This window comes from Manacus vitellinus, unplaced genomic scaffold, assembly GCF_001715985.3.
Source record: "Manacus vitellinus isolate BGI_N305 unplaced genomic scaffold, ASM171598v3 scaffold_20_pilon, whole genome shotgun sequence".
In the NCBI taxonomy this organism is placed as follows: Eukaryota; Metazoa; Chordata; class Aves; order Passeriformes; family Pipridae; genus Manacus; species Manacus vitellinus.
The window spans coordinates 9,574,259-9,596,677 of NW_021939471.1; the positions used below are offsets into that span (position 1 = coordinate 9,574,259).

General features: G+C 36.3%; 1 protein-coding gene across 3 annotated transcripts; it reads right to left on the minus strand.

The window, feature by feature from the left end:
• Positions 1 to 9,373: 9,373 nt before the first annotated feature.
• Positions 9,374 to 20,373, minus strand: ZDBF2 (zinc finger DBF-type containing 2). 3 transcript variants are annotated; one of them, XM_029959558.1, is made up of 7 exons: positions 20,266 to 20,373; positions 19,739 to 19,790; positions 19,151 to 19,202; positions 18,494 to 18,599; positions 17,508 to 17,635; positions 11,859 to 14,439; positions 9,374 to 11,578 (listed from the first exon to the last, which is right to left on the minus strand). In XM_029959558.1, the coding sequence occupies exons 1-7, from the start codon at positions 20,287 to 20,289 to the stop codon at positions 11,522 to 11,524; spliced, it is 3,000 nt and encodes a 999-aa protein (XP_029815418.1). In that variant the 5' UTR covers positions 20,290 to 20,373; the 3' UTR covers positions 9,374 to 11,521. The 3 variants fall into 3 exon arrangements, with proteins under 3 accessions (XP_029815418.1, XP_029815417.1, XP_017927397.2); XM_029959557.1 differs by having other exon boundaries at positions 9,374 to 14,439; XM_018071908.2 differs by lacking the exons at positions 18,494 to 18,599; positions 19,151 to 19,202; positions 19,739 to 19,790; positions 20,266 to 20,373 and adding an exon at positions 16,312 to 16,532 and having other exon boundaries at positions 9,374 to 14,439; positions 17,508 to 17,620.
• Between the last annotated feature and the right edge of the window lie 2,046 nt (positions 20,374 to 22,419).

The following is a 22,419-nucleotide window of genomic DNA, read 5'->3' on the forward strand; positions in this document are numbered from 1 at the left end:
CAGGACCCGGCACTTGGCCTTGTTGAACCTCATCCCGTTGGAATCAGCCCAACTCTCCAGCCTGTCCAGGTCCCTCTACAGAGCCCTCCTGCCTTCCAGCTGATCGACACTCCCCCCTAACTTAGTGTCATCTGCCAATTTGCTGATGGTAGACTCAATCCCCTCATCTAAATCACCACTAAAGATATTAAACATATTGGGCCCCACACTGATCCCTGGGGGACACCAACATTCACAGCCTACTACCTGTATCCTGAAACATGATAAAAACTTACAAAGACCTGCTAAGCAGCTTCAACATCCACTGATTTCAGAAGTAGACTATCAAATATGCTGTAAGGACCAAACCTGGATGGAATTTTATGCCTGAAAAGAATTTTTTCTATCTCTAATTTTCTTAAGTCCTTTAAAATCTGTACAACAGCTCTGTTAAGCTTCATGAGCCTTGTCACAAGTACAAGGCTTCACATTGGCACATTTTAAAAATAACCAGTGAGTAAGATCCTGTTCTCATTTCTATAAAAACTCCCCTACTGATGATAAAAACTGGTTAATAATTTAACAAAGTAATCTGAGTGTTCTAAAAGTGGTACAGAGCCGTTTATATTTAAAAGAAAATGTTTAGTTATAGGAGATTAATCTGTGAGAGAGGTCTATTATTTAATAAAGAAAACACTTCAATACCATTTGCATGGACTACTAACATCACCTATTCATGGGAAACTATTGGCTCCCCTGAGAAAAGGCTGGCTACTTACAAACTGAAGTATTACCCACAAGAGGTTAGTGAAGTTCAACCTACGTAAACCAGATCTAAACTCCACAACTTTATCCTGGCCCCTATAAAGTAGTAATAAAAGTCAAGTCCTTTTATTGATCCAAAAATCAGAACAAATTGGAGGGTTTGTTTTCTTTTGTAGATTCTGGAAGGTTGCTTATCTCCACATGATCAAGGATCTCCATTTATGTTGAATGCCATTTTTATTAATATTCATTTCAGGTTACCTAGGGCCTGATCCTCATAAATATCTAGCAAATATTTGGACCAGCATCCAGACCAGTTAAACCTCTAACATTAGTCAGTGTGCATCTTGATTTGACTGAAGAAGGTCCAAACTAGTGAACATGTTTAAAATGTTCCTCTTAAGTATTTTATCTCATTTTTCCAGTTTGGAAAAAATAAATATGCCTCTTCTTTATTTGGTTAGTGCATCTCCACATCCTTCATGATTCATCTTATGGGTAAAGGTATAAAAATATTTTAAAATGTTTTATGACTGATACCTATATTCCTAAATTTTAATAATTTAATGGAGGGGAGGGGGTTGTTTTGTTTAATATATTATTTTTTATTATTTAGACAAGTTTAAATTTTATAGCTAAATATATGAATATGGAATACTAAGCTTCTGTATAGCTGAAAGTGAAGCCTGAAAGAAAAACTACAGTTCCAAGGCATTTTCTAATTTGGTTTATAAATAGATGGCTTTGACACACCACTCACAAAAACAAAGCTATAGTTAGCTTGCCTGAGGCAGCTGCACAGCTGGGAGAACGTACACTGGCAGCCTCGCTGTGCAGTCGCCTGTGTTGTGACACATGCTATCAAAACACCAGTTAAGAACACTGGAAGAATTAGCATTTTGGCTCGAGGCAGAATGATAGGAAGCGGCCTTTGATTTTACACTATCCAGCACATAAGCCACTGAAGAAAAGCAAGCTAAATAGATTCTTAATTGGAAGCAGCAGGTAAGAAACTGTAGCATGACTGACCTTCCTGGGTTAGGCAGGTGGACTCGTGTCGAAATTACTGTTTGCTGTCATCATCATGGCTGGGCTTCGCGAACGAAGATTTGGGAAAGGTCTCTACCCGCGTTTGTCACAAGCGCGCTGGTGGCTAAAAAGGCCAATACGAGACAGGCATGTCTGCTGTAGTTGTAAAGCTTTCTCACTACTGATAACTGTGTATCAAAATAATTTATGTATTTAAGTAAAATGAACAAATATTCTTGGGGTATGAATAGTGCAGTGGTACATGCTACCTGGGACCTGATCCAGGCTCATTTCTGACACTGAAGGTTTTTGTGTTGACACCAACTGATTTCAGCCCAAACATGCGGATGAATATTCTGCTATACCTGCAGCACTCTGGCTCTGAATCAGCACAAAATGTTACAGATTTCAGTTGCAGCTCAGAAGTAGGTCCCCTTGAACTGACAGAAGTTTGCTGATGACAGAAGCTAGCTCTTAGATGATTTGGGCTCTAACTTACTGGATTCATGTCCTATTGCCCTCCCTTGACTGGAACAGACATAGCAACACTGAAGTTTATTTTGTATGTATTAAATTCACTTATTCAAACTGCAAAATCAGGATCTACATCCAAACTTTCCAAAAACTCAGTTACCTCAACGTAATTCGTTTCAAACATCTTTTGACTAGATACTTCCTAGCTGACAAATAAGCTCATTGTACAATATTTGTACAATGCACAAATATGAATGGATAAAACCTTGATATCACACAGTGAATGCCATAAAGACCTTTCATATATACATATATTTCACCATATGCAACAATTATTTTTTTTAACCAAGTGTGTTTCCAGACCCTTACTTCTTCTTCTAACATTAATTTTCAGTGTAGTATACATACGCATTTTGCAACTGCAAGAGAAAAATCCTCTGTGCCTTAAGTGACATAATAACAAAAGGCCGAAAAAGAGCAAGTATCCTCCCATGCACTGCTTACAAAATGGTCTCTTGACATCTCAAATGCTACATGATCTTCACTTACATCAAGTGCATTACGTTTAAATATTTACTTTAAATAAAAATACAAACCACCACAACCTTTCCTCACTGAAGCATCCACACTTAGCATACAAATATCTTTGGAATTCATAATTTAGAAAGAAAATTTTTTTCCTTGAAAGTATAAACCTGAGACTGTGATATAAGTGATATTCCTCTTCACTTCCAAGTTTTAGAAACATGAAAATGAAAATTAAAAACAAGTCAACTTGTGCTTGAATTTCACTACTCAGTCCTTTAAGCCTACTGATAGTCTGAGCATTTTGACTATCAAGACATTGCTAAAAGCACAAAATAGCTCTTTAAAACAGTGCTGAAGAAAGAGAAAGGAGAAAAAGAACTCAAACCCATCACAGCTTAAATACTTCATGTAAAATTTCAGAGTGAGTTCCAAACTCATGTCTTCCCCACTGCTTCAGTTGTAATTAAAGAATTTGGAAAGTTAATACAAACTGATGACAGTGGAGCTCAGATTTGCAAGTCACCATTTGGCAAATGTTAATTCTTTCCCTATAAATACTTAGGAGAAATGTGTATATTTACAAAGAAAAAATATAGCACTCTCATCCTATCTAAGAGGGACTAGGAGAAAGAACTTAGACCAATGGCAGAGACACACCACAGTATTCAAACAAATAGAAAGTGAAAACAAAATGCCCTCTTAAAGATAAATCTAAGCATAAAAAGAGGGACAAACAATGTAAGCTCACATACCAGGCATGTTTGTAACTTCATCTCTCTCATACAAATCTATCAAGTTTTTTTTCCATATAAAATTTGGGAGAGAGTACAATAGCAAAGTGTGCTAATCTAATGTTACTGTTTTAGTTGTTCTACAAAATTTTTTAATCTAAATATCTGTATCTCACAGAATAGAGAGAGAGATAGTGATAAAGTATAAAAATACTACTTAATGCAGCCTGGGTCTTTGCACAATGCCACTAGCCTGCTTGGGAGAAAGCAATGGCAGCACAAGTCAGCAAAAGAGGGCTCTTTTAACTCCTGTTCCTTCAGCCCTTCTCATCAAAAGCTATTTAATGTAATTATCAGCAGCGGGAAACTAAACACAAACTCCTTACGAACACAGGCAAGAAATACAATACAAAAGAAAAAAGCAAAACAATAAAAATTCATAGTGTAAACAAGCCCAAAAGAAATAAGTCACAGCAAGTTACCCTGAATACCATGTTTGTAATATATTTATCAAACCAAATTAACACTAAGCCAAGTAGAACAAAATATTTGTCTCAGTGTAAACCAATACAGAAGTCTCAATAAACAGCAAAGGGAGCTAAAAGCAAACAGGAAAAAAAACATTGAAAGAATATACACAAGGACTGTATAGACTGGTAACAAATTTATAATTGTAGCACACAAACATGAAGGTTTAGATTTGCAGTCAGCAAACCCATAGAACTCGAAATATTCAAAAGAGAACAAAAAATCTAGCGGGGAAAAAGGAAAAGCCAACAAAAAACCGAACAACCCAACTCCTGTAGGATAAAAAGAAGGATCGAGTCTCAGAAAGTTGTTTTAGGGGATTCATTTTGCTACAGAAGCCAGGTAAACCTCAGGAAAACCAAAGGTCCTCATTGGCACAGTTGTTTGTCACAGTCACCTTCACCTTTATAAGCTGGGTTCCTCACTTGAAGAAAATCTCCCCTGGCACAGTTGGGCAAGTATTTCAGTGCCAGCTATTCTCCCCAGCCACTGTGGACCGTGCCAGCACACCGGGAGACACACAGCACGAGCAGCAGTCCAGCTGCCAGCCAGTGAACAGACACGCAGGGCATGGCAGAAGGACAAGAGGTACTGAGCACAGACTGAAATACAGGAAACTCTGTTTAAACACAGAGATAAAAACCTTTTTAACTGTGAGGGAGTGGGTGGTCGGATGCTGGAGCAGGTTGACCAGAGAGGAATGTCCATTCTTGGAGATGCTCAAAATCCCCTGGGATATGGCCCTGAGCAGCCTGCTCCAGCTGAGTCTGCTGTGAGCAGAGGACTGGAGCAGATGGTCACCAGAGGTGCCTGCCAACCTCAGCCCTTAATGTGGTTCTGCAAGCTAAGAGATGGTGAGAACACAAGACTTGCCAAAACATAAGCCAGATTTTTGTTTCCCCACACACAAGAGAATGTGAGTGTCTTACAGGAAAAACTGGTTGAAAATGGTTTCAACTAATTCAAATGTTTGTTTTCCAACATACTGTAGAGCTAAATGAAACAAAGGAAACGAGGAGCTGACCCACTGGCTGCACTAGTGAGCTTGAGAAGAATGGAGTAAGCAATAAAACAAGACCGAAGGACTAGGGACAGACAGGGATGCTTGGCTCCACTTCACAGCTTCCATGAAAAGGCAGAGATAGTTATAAAGGCATATGCAATAACTACAGAATTACATAAAACTATATCCATGGTATAGCCAAATGACACTCATCACGCCCTACTCTGAGAAAATAAAGATGGAGAACTCTGCATTGCAGATAAATTCTTATTTTAAAATGGAGGAGTGTGAGGGAGGAAAAAAGAAATATGCTAAGCAGAGAAAAAGTGAACAGTCTCTGTATAATTGAAAATAAAAATATGTAAAATACTATTTCATCAGTGTTCTCTTTTAAGCTCTAAAAAGAAAAAAATATTGTGCTTATCCATGACACAAATACACATGTATATTCACAAAAATACACACATATCAATGTATTTCAAAAATACGTTGAACAATAATGTCTAAAATAAGAATACAGAAGATAATTCTTGGTAATATTCAACACTTAAGAGTTCTTTACATCCACAGAAAGTGCTGTATAACCAGTCACTAATTATGGTAGGTGAAAATATGCTGACTTTGACTCCAACATTATCCTGACTTCAGATTCAATCAGAACTACCATGTCTTGCCAATAATAATTAGCTTTGCTGCTAATTCTTACAGCACAGTCTCCAGGTCAGCACAGTGTCTAAGCTCTCTGCATGAGCAAGCAAGGGTGTATTTCGATTCTGCAACTTGTTTGTACAATATTAATCATAACAATATTAATCATAACTAAGCAAGCTATAACCAACACTGTCAGATGCACCAGTGTGAACAGTAACAGTATGACACAGCAAAGGAGAGGTTGACCAGCTTTAATACATTAAAGTATCTTTATATTTGAGGATGTGTGATATTTAAAAACCTTTTTATGAACGCTAGCATTTGGGAAGAATGGTTTTTCAGTTTTCCTTAAGGGCGGAACACTGACAAAGAATGAGCCTAGGTTTAGAATTGCTGATGCAAACTGCAATAATATATTTCATCCAAAATGCTTCTGCACTCCTAGAAAATAATTATGACTTCCAGAACCACAGAACCATAATAATAACAACACTAATTATTCCAATGAATCCAAAGCGAACTAAAACTATGCTATTAATTTCATCATAAGTCTAAAATATGCCAATTTGGACAGGATCTCCATTGTACACTCTATAAGCATATTGTTAATCGCTTATATTTCCCATGAAAGATGCAATCACCTGACTTAAAATTTGGTTACAGTATCATGTTTGAAACTCCAGGTTTAGATGGTTGAACAATTATGTCTTTAATTAATCATTATTTGATGGCACAGTAATAACTTCATTCAGCCAACTACATAATACATAGCAATCTTCAAGTATGGATTGAAAACTGCAAAGCATGCCCTGAAATTTTATGGCTTATTAAATCCTCAGAAAACCACACAGCTATGCCCTTCAGCCATTTATTGATCCGACTGACACATCTGTGTGCCTTGCTCCTGCAACCCACCATGCTGGTTTAAACAAGCACTATTACAAACAGCAAATGACTACTAAATTTACAGAACAAGGTATTCTACTGTTCAAGGTATTCTAATATTCTATCTATCAGATATTCTTAGAAGTATTGTTCCACACAGCTTTGAAGACAGTTCTGCATGCATCAAGTTGGTCTGTGATTACAGAGATACCAAACCATTTTGCATAAAGTAGAAAGCTGCTTAACATTATGATCCTTCCAGTCACTGCCCTCACTTATTAAGCGCACATTCTGAAAAAAAACTGTTACAGAGTAAGCTCTATAAGGATCTGGCTTGCCATGCAGTTGGGGCTTCTTGGTTTCATGCTGCCAAAGTTAAGTTAGACACTTCAAACGTACCTGGTGCTTTTTCAATGCCATCCTAGGGTGTCATTGCTTCAGCTGGCACAGAATAGGATGAATCTTGGCTTCACTGAAGTCAACAAAAAACTTCATTGAGTCAAGATATCATACAGTTGTGAACAGCTGTTTAAATTATGACTGTCTACCTTCACAGTACTAGCTTATTCCATAGCATTCTCTGGAGTTCTTTCCACAACAAATTATGGCAGATAGCTCCAAGTTAAATTTCACTTCAAGAATAAAGAAACTACAAAAATGCATATTCAGTCTTAATTTTATTAAAACAAGATTTGTTCTGCTGAAGGAATGAATGAATTCATAACTGCAAAACAAACAAGGAACAAAACCTTTGTTTCTGGGCATGCTCAGAGCTATGCTATTACAAATTTTTCTGAAAAACATTATCAGCAATGCTGTAATTCATAGCAGATAAATCATTAAAGACAAAAAATCTGGGATTTTAGTTACATTAGTGAGACACATTTTACTTTTCCTATCTGTCCCCAAAACACCAACAGCTGAAACACTTCTCTTTCCAGTATGAATTCAGATACTCTGTTCTCAGGCAGAGCTGACCCTAAGGGACAAAGAAAGGAAGACCACTAAAGAAATCAAGAATCATCCTGCTGCTCCTGTTTCCCACTATTCAGTGAAGTAAATAAGACTCCTGAGCACAGGAGCACAGGTACCAGCCTGCCCTCTACGCTTCAGATCAGGATACCATCCTCTTCTGTTTACCTGTCACTGATTTACTTCCAAAGAGAATACACTGTCCTGTAATTTAGCTCTTTACAATATTAAAAAATCCAAATACATGACTGAGAAAAAAAATGGAAACAATAAACCTGAAATTAAATGAGCAGAAGATACAAAGAAAGAACATCCAGCAATAGCACTGGACAAGTTTGTAATATTGCTGTATCCTTACAAACTCACAATGTGTCAAATCCACAGACAGCAGGGACAGAGAAGCAGATAACAGATTACAGCATCAAGCAAAAGTATTGCAAAATACATTACCAAGAACAAGAACATGAAAACCACAAAAACACATATTCTCATTTGGGCACAAATTTTGCATGAAACTTAAACACAACTTCAGATTAAGTTATAGTCTCAAACAGAAACACCTCATTTTATCCGAGTCCCAGAGAGGAATACTTTCATAATACAATTACAACAACACTGGATGCAAACTTGTCAGAAAGAACAAGAAAGCAAAAAATCCTATCAGAAAATTAACTGAAGAACTACTTGGTGCAAGTGTAAGTATTGGGGGCTTGCTATTCCATGTTTGGTTAGCACCTAGCACAGTACGACTCTGGCTCACACTCATGGTTCACAATACTAGTGAATAATAACAACCTAGCAATCTTAGAATAAGATTGTTTTAAAAGGTTGAATGAGTACTTCGTGTGGAGAGAGATTTTTTAAAAAATACGAAATGTATTAAAACCAAAAAAACCTATGAACTTGCAGAAGGTCAAAATTGCATATGCACTAAAGAAAAAATTAACATTTTTCTCAGCTATTGTAAAATATCCTGGTTCTTACTGCTGTCAATCAGAATAAAAAAGCATGACTTTATTCCTCTTTAATCCAGTTATCTTTTCTTGCTTCTCTATATTAACACATGCAAACATACTGACAAAACATCTTTGTCCACTAACATTAAAAAAAGAAAAACAAACCAAACAAAACTCAAAACAAAAAAATCTCACCCAAACCAAACAACACTCCCATCAGCTTCAGAGAGAAAGTATTTCAGCTCTCAAGTTTGCCCTTTGTGTAGACTTCACAATCATGTTTTGAAGTTTCACGCTGCTAATGAAACAACAAGGTATTCAAACAGGGTAGCAGAATATGTATTATTTATCTAATAGGAAAGTGCTTGTCTATCTCTCAAGACCCCAGAAAACTTCCCTTTTCTCCTTCTTGCACATGATATCGAGTGTCTCTGAAATAATTTATGTTTTGCACATATGTTCATCAATTCTCTTTCCAAAGCAGTTTCTGTATTTACTTCTCCTCTCACTGTCTCTCCTTTTTTTCCTAGTAGTCATTGAGCATGCAGAGAAGAGGTTTCTGAACACTCAGAAGTGAGGCACAGAATAACATCCAAACCTACAGTAAACCTTATTTTGACACTGTCAACCACAGAAATTTTTCCAGACTTGTATCCCAAATCTTATCCTTCTAATAAATTGCTACATTTCATACTTTTTTTCATTTTTCTTTTTTTTTTTTAAGGAAAATATGTAACTACTTACACTTTTATTTAAATATAATACACTTTTATTCTAAAAAACCACCCTGACAAGGGGGTCTATTATTAAAAACAAAACAAAAAAAGGCATTACAGTCTAAAAATATTAGTCATTTTATAGTCCTCAAGATATTTTTATTACTTAAGATTTCAAGGAAAAGTTGTGTACTGGAATAAGACAAACTTAAAATTAATGAGTATGGAGAACAGTATTTTGACTCTACACAAATATGCACTAGTGATCTTAAAGTACAATGTGCACTAAAACTTATTCACACATAAAACAATTCATGCTCTTCATGTGTAAAATACTGTGAAAAATAAGATGGAAGAAATTGGATAGGAAAACATTCGTGTATCATAAAAATATGTCAGAATGGGACCTATCTATAGAGTTAAAGCTTTGCTTTACAACAAACTTTATTTAAAAATCTTCTTTTGCTTTATCTAAAAATTAGCCTTTCTATAAAAACCATTCCTTTAAAACTTTGCTTTAAAAACATCAGTTTTATATTAGACAAAATATTAAATTATACAGGCACAGTTAGTTAAGAGGGCTATAAGAACTTACATTATAACCCTTCATTTTCCAGTGACTTGCAATACAGTCATAAGATTCTGTGTCTACTGACAACCATAGGAAAATTCATCCATAGAAATAAACTTTTATTTAAAAAATAAAATAAATTAAACCAAAACAAATAAATCTGTCAGACCATATTTGACTTGTAAAGGAACTTTCCAGCTGACACATGCATATCTTCTATTTAACTTGGGAAATATGCATATACATTTAAAAATATCCCAAAAATATTCTTTGAACATGTGGTTTATGATGACAGCTTTTACATTTCCTTCACATACTGTATATTAAAATAAACCATTTCCAAGTCCACCTTTATCTCAGTCCAAATCAGTGATCCTTGACACTTCAGAAAATGAATTAAGAATAGTTTTGTTTTCTGAGGGGAAAATGCACATACACTATGTTCACTGGCAGAAACAGCAGAGTCTGAGCTTTTCCATGTTTTTTGCATGTTCTGAAAAACATATTGTACCACTACAGAATATACAAAGACCTCTAAAGTAAAATAGATTATACAATATATCAAATGGAAGATTTAAAAACCAAAGTCCTGATTGTGATGATGTTTAATTACATGCTTAACTTACTACAAATCAGCAATTAATCTTGGGTTTTAGAGCAAAGAGACACCCGCAAGACTGGGGGTTATGTCTCCTAAACACATTAAATAAGCTATCATAACAACTACTAAAAAAAAGAAAAAAACTAAATCAAAATACCATGGGGATTTTTTTGCCATAAAACCATACTGATTGGAGCATCAGTGGCCAAGCACAAATCTCTATGGAACATAATTTTAATTCACCTAAATATTTAAAAAAATATTTGAACTCTAATACATTTACGTGGATGATACTTTAGGTTTATTTAAATATTTATTTGTTTGCATTATTACTTTTCCATTCCCCCCAATAAGGAATGTGAAATTCACCTATAAACTTTATCAATAAACTACTAAAAAACAAACAAAAAACCCCCAAATCTAAGCCTATATTTCTTTTGGAATTTGAAATTTCACTTTAGCCACCACCATTTGAACAGTTCCCTAAAGAGACATATTTCCTTACCAACATGGTCCATTATTGCTTGATGAGAGCCCACAGTGACTTTTTGTTCAAAACAACTGCTTTGGACATGGTTTCAGGAAAAAAGTCAATACAAAAACGTGTAAAATTACATTTCATTTCAAGAAAGCACTGAATTGATCTGAATTGTATCATACTGTATTAATTTTAATGCCATTCCACAGGCAAGTATATATTACGTGTTGAAGAAGGTGCGCATATAGACAAACACAAAATACATACACAGAATTCAGCCCAAATTGATGTATCTTCATTTAATTTCTAGCATAACAACCAAGTCATTTTTTGCACTTTAGAATTATGTGAAGAAATTAAATTAGGCACAATTAATTAACACAGCTTCTAAATTACCTTATTATAGTGCACTGTCACGCACTGATAATACCATAAAACCAATATGATACTATTCAAGGTCATTTTGCTGATGTACAGGTGAAGTCTAGTAAACAGGATTCTAAGTGCTTTTAACTCAGATCTACAACTTCTGCAGCTTTACACAGTAGAACAGTGCAATACATTATGTCCCCACATTCCAGGAACAAGAGCCGAGTTTACAGTTGTGTTTGTTTCACATTAGACTGGCTTTGCACTTTCTGGAGCTCTAGCACTTCAACTGCGTTGTCCACGACCTCCTTTTTTCCCCTCTTTCCTTTTTCCAGGTGCTGGCTATGAAAGAAGAAAAAAAAAAAAAAAGTTCTTTTGGTAGCTAGCTCTCACCTGGCAGAACAAGACAGTTTCGAAGTAACGGTCCAGCAGTTGTTCTTCGAGAGGGTCGGTTCACAGTGCTAGGATGACCCCTATCTCCACTTACTCCCCAGTTCCTGACTTTGGAGGAAGCTCGCTCTGGTTTCTTGGGAAAAGATTCTGATGTGACTTTCTGCCTCTTTTCAGGAATCCCTGTTACAACTGTTGAGCTCAGAAAGGCCCTTTTTGGTTTACTCCTCACCTTTAATTTTTTAGCATCAGGCTTTTCTTTCTTAGGGTGCTTTCCTACTGTAGTCTTCCTTGTCTGGCACCTATGGATGGAGAAAGCAGATTTCTGGGCACAAGGATGAAGTTGTCTTCTCAACCCCTCTTTTTGCTGTTTTTTAGTTCGGGAAGTCTGTTTGCCTGCGGTTACTCTGTTTCCTCTCCTCCCAACAGTACGTGTGACAGACTTAGATCCTGAAGCCTTTCTGGAAAAAAATGGTTCTTTATTACTGCCTTCTTTTCTCTTCCATATTGCCTTTGGATTCTCCCTCTCTAACCACTCACTCCTGATGGAGGTCAGAGGAGTTTTGGTAATTCTATTAAACGGAATTAATCTACAATCTCCTTCTACCACAGAGTTCAAAGGTGAAATGATCAAGTGTTTAAAAGAGTTCTCGGAGTGACTAGACACAAGACAATCTGTTCTTTCTGTGGAAACAGAAGATCCATCTGCCTTTTGACTTGAGGCTGTATCATTCCCTTTATCTGGATCTGTCAGGAAAGATGCTGAAGATGAACTATAGTAGTCTGACCAATTGAGTGACTTTGATGGCGTGCTTTCTCTCTGTGCATCCCCTAGTTTTTTCATGTTTGCATCAAAGCTGAGGCTTCTGAAAAGCTGTCGAACGTGGGAGGGCTTTTTGGCCTTTTCTCCAACTGGACTCTTGGGAGGTGTTTTCAGAATTCGATTTGTCAGTGGGTCATAATACTTGAAAGAACACTGTTTGTATTTATACCTTACAGAGTCCTTGCTATCTGTGGAGTTTCGATTTTTCCTCATTTTGGAAGTATCTACAGGTTTACCTTTACACTGTTTTACCTCTGGGCATGAGAGTACATACACCACTGTCTTGGGCTGTACAGGACTCATAATCTTGCTGTAGGACTCTGGAAGTTTAAGGGCACATAGTCTAGTTTTCATGTTTGGAGTTTTTTCATTCTCCAACCACGTGACGCTTGCTTTCTGATCAGCTGGATCAGATTCTCTTCTAGACATTTTCCTTTTTGCTACGGGGTAGTTCAATAGACTTGTTTGGGTGCCATGGCTGACTTTAACCACCTGGCACCTTGAAGCCAGGCGCCATGTCCTTTTCCTAGGCATTTTAAGTATTTGTGGTTTGCATAGTGTATCTGAGGCTAAAGATGGGTTATCAAAATCAGAGCCACCACTTAAAGCATCATTAAATTCTGGCAATGCTTTAACTGATGCACTTTCTGTTCTGTTACCCTCAATAACATTGATCCTTTTTTCATCCTTCTGCTTTTTTTTCTTCATTCTCTTCCCTGTACAGTTGGCTGACGATTCACTGTCAAAGTAGCAGCGAAAACGACCCTCCTTGAAATCGCGCACAAGTTCTTCAATTTTTATATCATCTTCATACATTATTTGAGACCAAGTCTTTCCCACAAAAGAAGGAGGCACATGAGGCAGAGCTGGAAGAACTGGTTCTTCAGTATGAACTACGACATCCTGTTTCACTGCTTCTGTTTTCTCTACTGACTCAGTTTTTAAGACAGAGCAGAGCTGTGTTCCATAGTCTTTATCTTGCAAACTTACTTGGACCTCTTTTAGGAATTCTATATCTTTTATAGCTGCCTTAGGTAAGTCTGTTCCTGCCTGTATTGGTGCATCACAGTCAAAACTCATTTCAGAGCCCTCTAAATTAGTATGGTCCAGAAGTGATGAAAAAGTTAAACAGGGATTATTCTCTTCTGTGATATAAATTTCTTCAGATGTAGTTTCATGGCAGTATTTCAAAATTACATCTTCAATAGTTTCATCCACTGAACTTCCATCATCTCTGTTTGTCTTCACGTTTTTGCATCTTGTTAATTGTGGGGATGTCCCAAGATGTAAGGAGCTGCTGATACCCACAGTATCCCTGAGATGGAGATCAGACACCAAAGTTTCATCCTGAGTTCGTAAACTATCTCGCTTTGAGAGAGATTGACCTGAGGTAATAAATAAAGAATTGCTGTGGCTGCATGTAGGATTCTGATGAGAAACTGAAGGGCGTTTTGGGTGAGCCAGTGCTGGAGCAGGATTCAAGCATGGGTTCAATAACACATCACTACTGCAGGCCTTTGTTGCCCTTTCATCACACCGACTACGGAGAAACAGATTTGATGCTGCCAAATCCCTAACATTTTTTCCTGTTTTAGAATTAACAGAAGAACTGTGGATTATAGGACTGATGGAAAATTGCTGAGGTACAGGGCTCACAGCTGTAAACTGACCTTCATGGTTATGATTTGCATTTTTCAGAGTAACCCATTTCTTATCGCTACAGATGCCAATAGACTTCTGGGATATTCCTGGAACATGCTCCTGGCCTCTTTCTCGTTTTTGAAAAACTGCTTGTGTTACAAAAGTTTTCTTTGTGCCCTCATGAGACAGGCATGGAGCAGAAGAGTGTATTTCACCAATGGACTCCTTGTCTTTGCTGGAAATCTCCTGTGTGTCACTGTTTCTCTTTTTCTGCATCTCTGTTGGGGTCAGGCAAGAAATCCTAGGAGCCTCCAGAGTGATGGGGAGTGGTATGTCATCGTATGTTGGTCTAAAAGGGAGGGAGGGAAAAAAAAAAAAAAATCAGCCTATATAAATACTGTAAATATACTTAAGATTTTTCAAACAATAGCAGTGTATGGAGGGTTTAAGAGTAATTACCTAGAGTGCATCACTTCTAACAAACAAACTCAAATTACCAGCTCTGCTACATTAGCAGAGATCGTGAATTTTAAAAAATTATGGAGAGGGAAAGGGGAATGTTCCACAAAGCTAATTTGGCATTAGTCTGTTACCCTCTTCATGATGCCATCAATTAAGAATGGCCAAAAATAGATTACAATAATTTTATAAATACAGCAAAGGAAGAAAATGTAAAGGTATTGCCTTTGGTTGAAGTTGTAGACTATAAAGAGGTTACTTCACTGGTCATCCTATCATTAACTAAAATTGAGAAATTGAAAAAATTCTTTTGTAGAGAAATGGAACATAATAATACAACACAGTATAAAACCGCTATTGAGCATAAATGCCCTTTTCCCTACAAAACATGGATGCCTGATAGGAACCCTGCACATGTTGCCAAGGAATTCCATGTTTACTGTTTCTCTCGGACATACCACAGCTTCTGACTCACTTCTATAAGAAGCCAAGTTCTGATTGTTCAGCCCCACTCTGACAACAGATGTTAACATATTCTGTAACTGGCAGTTCTGTCTTTAGGACTGCCTCGAATACAAAGGTTTGCATCTTGTAGAATTAACACAACTGACAGATAACGACTGTTTCTCTTATGCAATACAGGAACCCACAGGGCTTCGTTATGTAGCAGCTGGGCAAATCCAATTAAAATAATTTTAAAAATACGTAAATATAACCAAAGAAAAGAATATTATGTTTCATTTGAAAGTTATAACGAGACTTTGTGAGACACAAATGGATGCTTATTTTAATAAATGGCAGACATCAGATAACAGAAATATCATGAACAAATTTCATTGCACAGGAATTTCCTTAGTTATATAACTCAGAGTACATACAGCTCAGGGTTATAGGACTGAGTGAGCAAGAGAAACTTCATATAATGAAACAGTAAAAAGAGGATTATTTCTATTACTATATAAATGCAAAGTAATCAAACACATTAGATGATCAAATAATGCCTGCCAATTGAACTGCTGTGCCCTACTGTTGCATGAATACTTGGCCACCTAAGCTCTGAAACAGGACCTAAGGGGAAGGCCAAAGGCAGTAAAAATAATTCTTTAACTTTCTCACTTAAAAGTTCTTCCATCTCTGTGTGAAACACCTGGCATCTGGACACTCCTGAAAGACTCAATATAGGACTAAATGGATTTTGATATAAATAAAATATAACAAATGTATAGGTTTATAGCTCAGTTAACAACCTACATCCACTTTTCAAAAATAACTTATAAGCAAATGTCTCTGGGGCAGAGGAAACAGAACTACAGTTTTATACAGTTAGGTACTTCTGATAGTTTTGCTACAAATTACCCCCAAAGGCAGAGGAAAGATTTACTCTCTTAAATGCTCAGTATTATTTCTTTATGTAAAAAACTTATACACCAAGAGTTTGGAGGAAGGAATGATTTGGAAGTTTGTGTGTATCTGGTTTTGGTTTGGTTTGTTTTTTTTTACTGGGGGAGGGACAGAACAACAACATCCTTTGAAATTCGGTATAAGGCAAAGCTCTGATGAATTTTTCCACATAACTACTAGGTATACTGGTTCTGCAAAACAAATCAAGTCTAAGAAATATTTCCATAATCTTTAAAATGACACTCTCAAGATCCCTTGTGTGAATTCAGCTAAATAGTAAAAACAGTTATTTAAAGAACTGAGTGTAAACTGTATAATAATCCAAGAGTTTTAATGTGAAAGAAGAGAATCCAATCCTTACCTCAGATATCAGTTAAGACCATGACTTTTGTTTCAGAGCAGGACCACAACATAAATCTATTCCTCGCTTTTCCATCTTTGCTTTTCTTCCTCCAAACTCTGTCTAGATTTGGGATTACTCTTCCCTCTTCTTCCTCCAACTTCATCTAGATTTTGTACATTATTTTTCTCATTCCATTCCTTCTTCCAACAACTTAGAGGAACATGGGTAGCTTGTTTTCCCTAGTTAGTAGGTTTCATTCACCAAAGGAATAACCTTGTATTAGTGACACCTCGAGAGAGGGCTTTTTTCATTTGGATGTTGCCTTAAAGTGAATCTTATATTTTCTCCATGGTAAAAAATTGTGGATGTTCTTAAGAGGTTGGGTTTGAATTTATTTCTTGAAGATGGAAGGATTCATTTATTTATCTGTAGTGATGTGTATATGCCCTGAGCTAATTTGGTACAGACATGCATATTAACTTATTTTGTCACATCCTTGATAATATCAATATGACTGCATTCAGACAAAATAACCTTCTATTCTACCTCATTTTTCTAGAATGAGATTTATTTTCTTTCATCTACAGAGAAAAACCTAACACTTATCACTCTTAAAACATGCACACGATAAATAAAGAGAACACTTTTCAAAATTTGAGCATTAATTAATTGGCCAATTAATGTAATTCAAGTATTAACTGAACATGTGAACTGCAAGGATGATAAAATAAACATGTAAATATTTACCTGAAGTTATCCACAAACAACAAACAAAAATAATGAACTCTTTCAAAACATACCATAAAATACACTGCTAAACATGTATATCAAGCCCAGAATAATAATATTTATAATAAAATATATAAAGCTCAAATTATAAGAATTTGTAAATGCATATGAGATTGTACAGTCTGCCATTACACCTGTTCACCCATATACTCCATCTTTTTTTAGGTCTTCACACTTAAATGCTATCAGTGGTGTTGTCTCAAATCCTAAAGTAGTGAAAAAGTTTAAAAGTGAAGAGACAACACAAAAGCAATACACTTGCATGATGTTTACCTAAATACACTTTTTTCTAAATTGTCTTCATTGAAAAAGTTTCACCTCAAATGGGCAAAATTTACTGGTCAGAAGTATAAAAGAAACAGGAATTTGTAATACATGCATTTGAACAACATACACTAAAAACAAAAAAGCCATCTGTATTATACCTGTTGTCATGGTATCTGTGAGGATGATGCTGTAAAACATCTTGCAGAAAACGCTCCATCAAGCTACTGGTACCTGTACGATTCCTACAGTATGTGGTAAAATGTCTGTGCTGGGAGCTGAAAACATGCTGGTGAAAGATAAAACATGATTAGTCTAATACTACTGTAAACACACTGGCCTATTCCTAAAAATTACTTCCCGGGTTAAATCTTTGCTATGAAAATATTTAAATAAAAAGAAAAGTCTTCAGCCTTTTCTACTTTACAGCCTCAATTAATAGAGATTTTTAAGCAGGCTTAGGGAGTCTCAAATAATACTAAAATGTATTGAAATGTCTTTCTGAGTTGGAACTTAAGTTAATGGTTCTGATAGGTGCTGACAAATCTCTTGAAAGTAGTACAAATGCTCTCACAAATCTCACAGCTGCTCACAGGTCTTTTAACTAGAACAAATACAATAAATGTTTCTATAAATGACTTAAAATATTCTTGAACTTCATATGAGTAAACATTCTATAATTCACTGTAATTAACAAGGATTTTCATAAGTGTAGAAGATTAAATAGGCTTCTACTTTCTAATAAAAAAAATCTAAAAGACAGGAGACTGATAGAGCTAAAGAACAGAAAACAGCTGATCAAATGTCTTCAGCCTTGATATCAAACATATTACTATAACCTTAATAATTTACAATACCTACAGAACTCAAGACTAAAGACACAGAAATAAATGTAATGGATGCAATGCACAGCAGTGCACCACTTCAGAAAAGAAGACTGCAGCAGCCATGCCACTTCACCGGCATCTTTTTAACAGGTAATAGACAAGAAGGCTATCTTTTTCTCAGTGCACACATTCTGCAATTCAAACTGCTTATTTTTCACTCAGTATTGGTTATTCAGTGTAGCAGCTGATATTTTAAAAGCTGATAATGCCTTTTGGTGCTCCTTGCTATCTGTTGCTGAACTGTGCAGAAGCCATCTCACCTGTTCCAGATTACTGTAGTGTACGTGGCAACAGTTGCAGTACCCTTGTCTATTTTGCACAGTGGATACTCCAGGCCAAGCATGTTCTTGCCCTCTTGCCTGTGAACTGAAAGAAGCACGCAATATTACCAAGACATGTTGGGTTATTTAATGCATGTCCTTAACAGGGAAATTCTAAATATCTATCTTACCACAGCGATGGAACAAACTTGCGAGATAAATATTTCTATTTCAGAATTGCAATGATAAGTAGGACCATGTATTTTAAGGTATTCCCAAGCAAATTTGGACAAACTTTTTCTTAAATGCAGAACAAAGGATAACAGCTTGAAGGCACAGTGGGCTGAAATCTGAGAAGAACTGCCTCTACAGGAAAAGGCAGAGTCATCTTCTCATTCTTCTATTTTTTAGTATTTTGGAAAAAAACAAAACAAAACAAAGACACCCGACACATATTAGTTTTGGGCACTACAGTGTACCTTCCCCATAATTTTTAATAGTGTTTGGTATAAGATACAGAGGACCTCCATCACACACTTATTGTGCCTCACTGTCATCTTTTATACAAGACAACAGATAAGGCTGAAAAGCAGATTCTTCCCAGTTTACCTTGGTAAGCATTAAGCTAGACACCAGTTAGATCATCACCTAACTTACCTGCTACTGCTGTCCTGTTGTAGAGAGCCTTCAGCACCATGTCTTTGGATTCCTACAGAAAAACAAAACCAAAACAACCAAAAAAATAAAACAACCAAACACACATACAAAACAAAACACTAAAAGCAACAGAATATCAAAGAAATTGAGACAGTTTACCTGCAACTAGCTACTTCTCTTGCATTGCATTTGTCAAAATTACTATTCTAAAGGAAGGTAAAAAGTTTAGTAAGTTCAAGAATCTTTTTGTTCTCAAAGTCCATCCAAGAGCTTCACTCTTTTGCGGCTGAGTGTGAATTTTTCTACTGATTTGTCTGGGTTCAAGACTAGGCAATCTACATTGGTATTCCTACATCCGTGATCACTGAGATAAAATGAAACATGTCTTAAACAGCTTATAACAGGACAAGACAATTACAGCTACATGGAAACTCTTTGGATGATTCAGGAGTCAGTCCTTCCATCCAAGTTCCGTAATGGAATTTAGGAAATCAAATTATGCAATATAAGTTGATCTAATGCTTATACTGATAATTAATTTTTTTTTAAGAGTAATTACGTCAAAAACATCTACTTTGAACTTCTTACCCTGTGCTGAAGAAGCAGAAGCTTCATCAGATCGTCTGATTCTGTCAAACATCTGTAAGCAAAAACCAAAAAAAACTAAGTTATAATAATAATTAATATTACATCTAACAATGTTAGCATTGCTAGCTTTTGCAATGTTAGCTTTGCTAGAAGGGCCTAACTTCTGATCTAATTAATGAAGTCAAATACTATACTTATGAACACAGCCCAGACTATGATAAGTTATTAAGCAATAACCTTGTCAAATTAATTTAATTACTTAATTTCCTAAGTTGCCTTTACAATTAAGAGATATATGCTAATAAAACCCATACGAGACCTACACCACACGACATACTCATCCAGGCTGGAAAAACAATCCTTATTGATCGAAAGATCTGCAACTCAAGTTGGAAACTCACAGTTTTTAATTCAAATACGACTGCAGCACCATGTGTTTACATGCTTTAGGGTATCCAAACCCAAAGGGCTTCCGAGTGTCACACAGTCCCTTCACATTACGGAATGGAAGCACAGAACCTACATACCTTAGACTCACCAGCCTTCTTCATCCACCAAAGCTGACTCCAGACTAGCAAACGATCAGTGTTGAACAGGAGGCCATTTGCAGTGCAGGACAGGGGTTTTTTTTCATCCCATCTGGCAACAAGGAAGTTAAAGAGCCTTTTAAAACAGAGTTAATAATGCATGTTTTCCACGCCCTAAGGCATGTAAATTTTTCTGTACCACTTTGCAAACATGTCAGTCGATAAAGTGGATAAATCTTTCTGAAGTCTGCAGTACATTCTTCTGTTTAATATGGAAGTTGTTTTGACAGTCTTTCCTACATAAATGTTAACCACTCCTTCTGGAATAACTTTGTTCCTTCTTTCTTCCTCGCAGCCCCCATGTCTTAAACATTATTGTCATTTTGGATGCTAGCACTCATGAAATAAAGTATACTGCTACAACAAGAGAAAACAAATTCCTTAATAGTAACCAAACTGCAATGAATCTATTTTGTAGATCATTCATGAACCTGCTCAGAAAAACAATGTCTTATTTTGCTTATGTTACATGAGCTAGTTAGATAGTGAATAATATCACAGTAGAATGGGTGTTCAAAGCATTTTATAATTTAATTATTATATACTCAGTGAAGTATTATCATTAGCATAACAGACAGGAAAACAGAAAGGCTACAATAACTTGCACAATCACTGTCACTAGCATCATCATATCCTGCTTCAAAACTCAGGGCTTAGCAAGTCCAAGATCTGCTCTTTGCTTACCATTTCTGTAATTATGTGATAACAAAGTTTCAAATCAACCACTTTTATTTTTTATCTTTTATAAACTGTCTTAACAAGACTCATTCCTTCCCTTCTCATTTTTTGTTCTCATATATGCAGAAAAGTTGCTCCTATATGAGGCTACATACCATCAAGCTTGACAGATGTGTGGTTTGTTACTTGCTTTCTTTAAACTTGTTTTGTTCTTTCCCAGACTACAAACTGCTCATTATAAAATACCTAGGTTGTTATAGCAGTTATGGTCAGAAGGAATATCACAGTAGCTCAACTTTAAACACACACACCCCCAAAAACCACAAAACAATCCACACAACCGAAACACCAGACTCATTCTCCTCCCCACAGTGTATCAATTTATGTAATAATATTAAAAAAACAAATAAGCAAGAAACCCCAGCTGTTCTTATAAACCTTCTCATCAGGCAACTGAGAAAAGCCTTCTTGATAGAACAACTTATCTCAGCCATCCTGTTATGTGTCCTATACACAGCCAGGATCCAAAAGAAAGTAAAGGAAAAACACAGAAGACTATCTTTCATGAATGACGCTTTGTGTAAAATAACTCGTTCTATGTGCTTGAGGTCAACTTATCAATTTTTTAAGTCTTACTGTGCACACATAATCTTATGACAAAGCTAAAAGTGTGGCAAGAGCACAGGAACTAGAGGAGGCACAGACGGGGCAGTCAGACAACGGTTCCACAGTCAGAAGCGGCTCCACAACCACTCATCTCCATCCACTGCCCCAAAAGGCAATTAAAGCACCTGATATACAAATGTCTGATTTCGTCTCAGAGATGCCAGGCAGTGGGAACTGCAGTGTGCTGGAGGATAACTAAGACAGTTCGTTACTTCCTTATTTCAAGGACTAATTTCAATGGTGGTGTGCTACTGAGAATTCATTCAAGTGCAATGCACATTTAAACTGAGTTAGGAGAAAAGTAACTTTAAACAGGACAGGACTATGAAAATAACTATACTGAACTACTCCAGTCTGGATCTCCTTGTCATCTTTTTACAGTTCAAGGAGATTCAATGGACCAGATTTTCTCACCTGGAGGGAGGTTGTGCTAGGTAAAAGCTGTAAATGCCCAGCTATTGCTTAGTAAGTGACAGAAAAACATCAGAGGAAGATCTTTCAGGGATATTCTCCTCTCGTACAAAGCTGCCAATAGAAGAAAACTTCTTCTCCTTATATCAGTTTTTTTTAAGAACACTAGCGTACAGGAAAAAGAAATAAGTCTGAACTCTATACACACCTTGCTTACCATCTGAAGTCAAGTTCAAACCACCAGATAGTAATGTGAAGGAAATCTGTTATGTAGACGCCTTATTTAATTTGACAAAATCTGGACAGTCTAACTGTAATCCTTACTTTTTCAAAACAGAA

What these genes read in the sequence shown, in the direction of transcription:
- ZDBF2 (XM_029959557.1), bottom strand. Translation starts at nt 20,289, where the DNA reads ATGAAGAAGGCTGGTGAGTCTAAG. An exon ending in TTCTGCTTCTTCAGCACAGG is followed by an intron (nt 19,203 to 19,738) that starts GTAAGAAGTTCA and finishes GTTTTTCTGTAG; the next exon opens with GAATCCAAAGACATGGTGCT. An exon ending in CAACAGGACAGCAGTAGCAG is followed by an intron (nt 18,600 to 19,150) that starts GTAAGTTAGGTG and finishes TGCTTCTTTCAG; the next exon opens with TTCACAGGCAAGAGGGCAAG.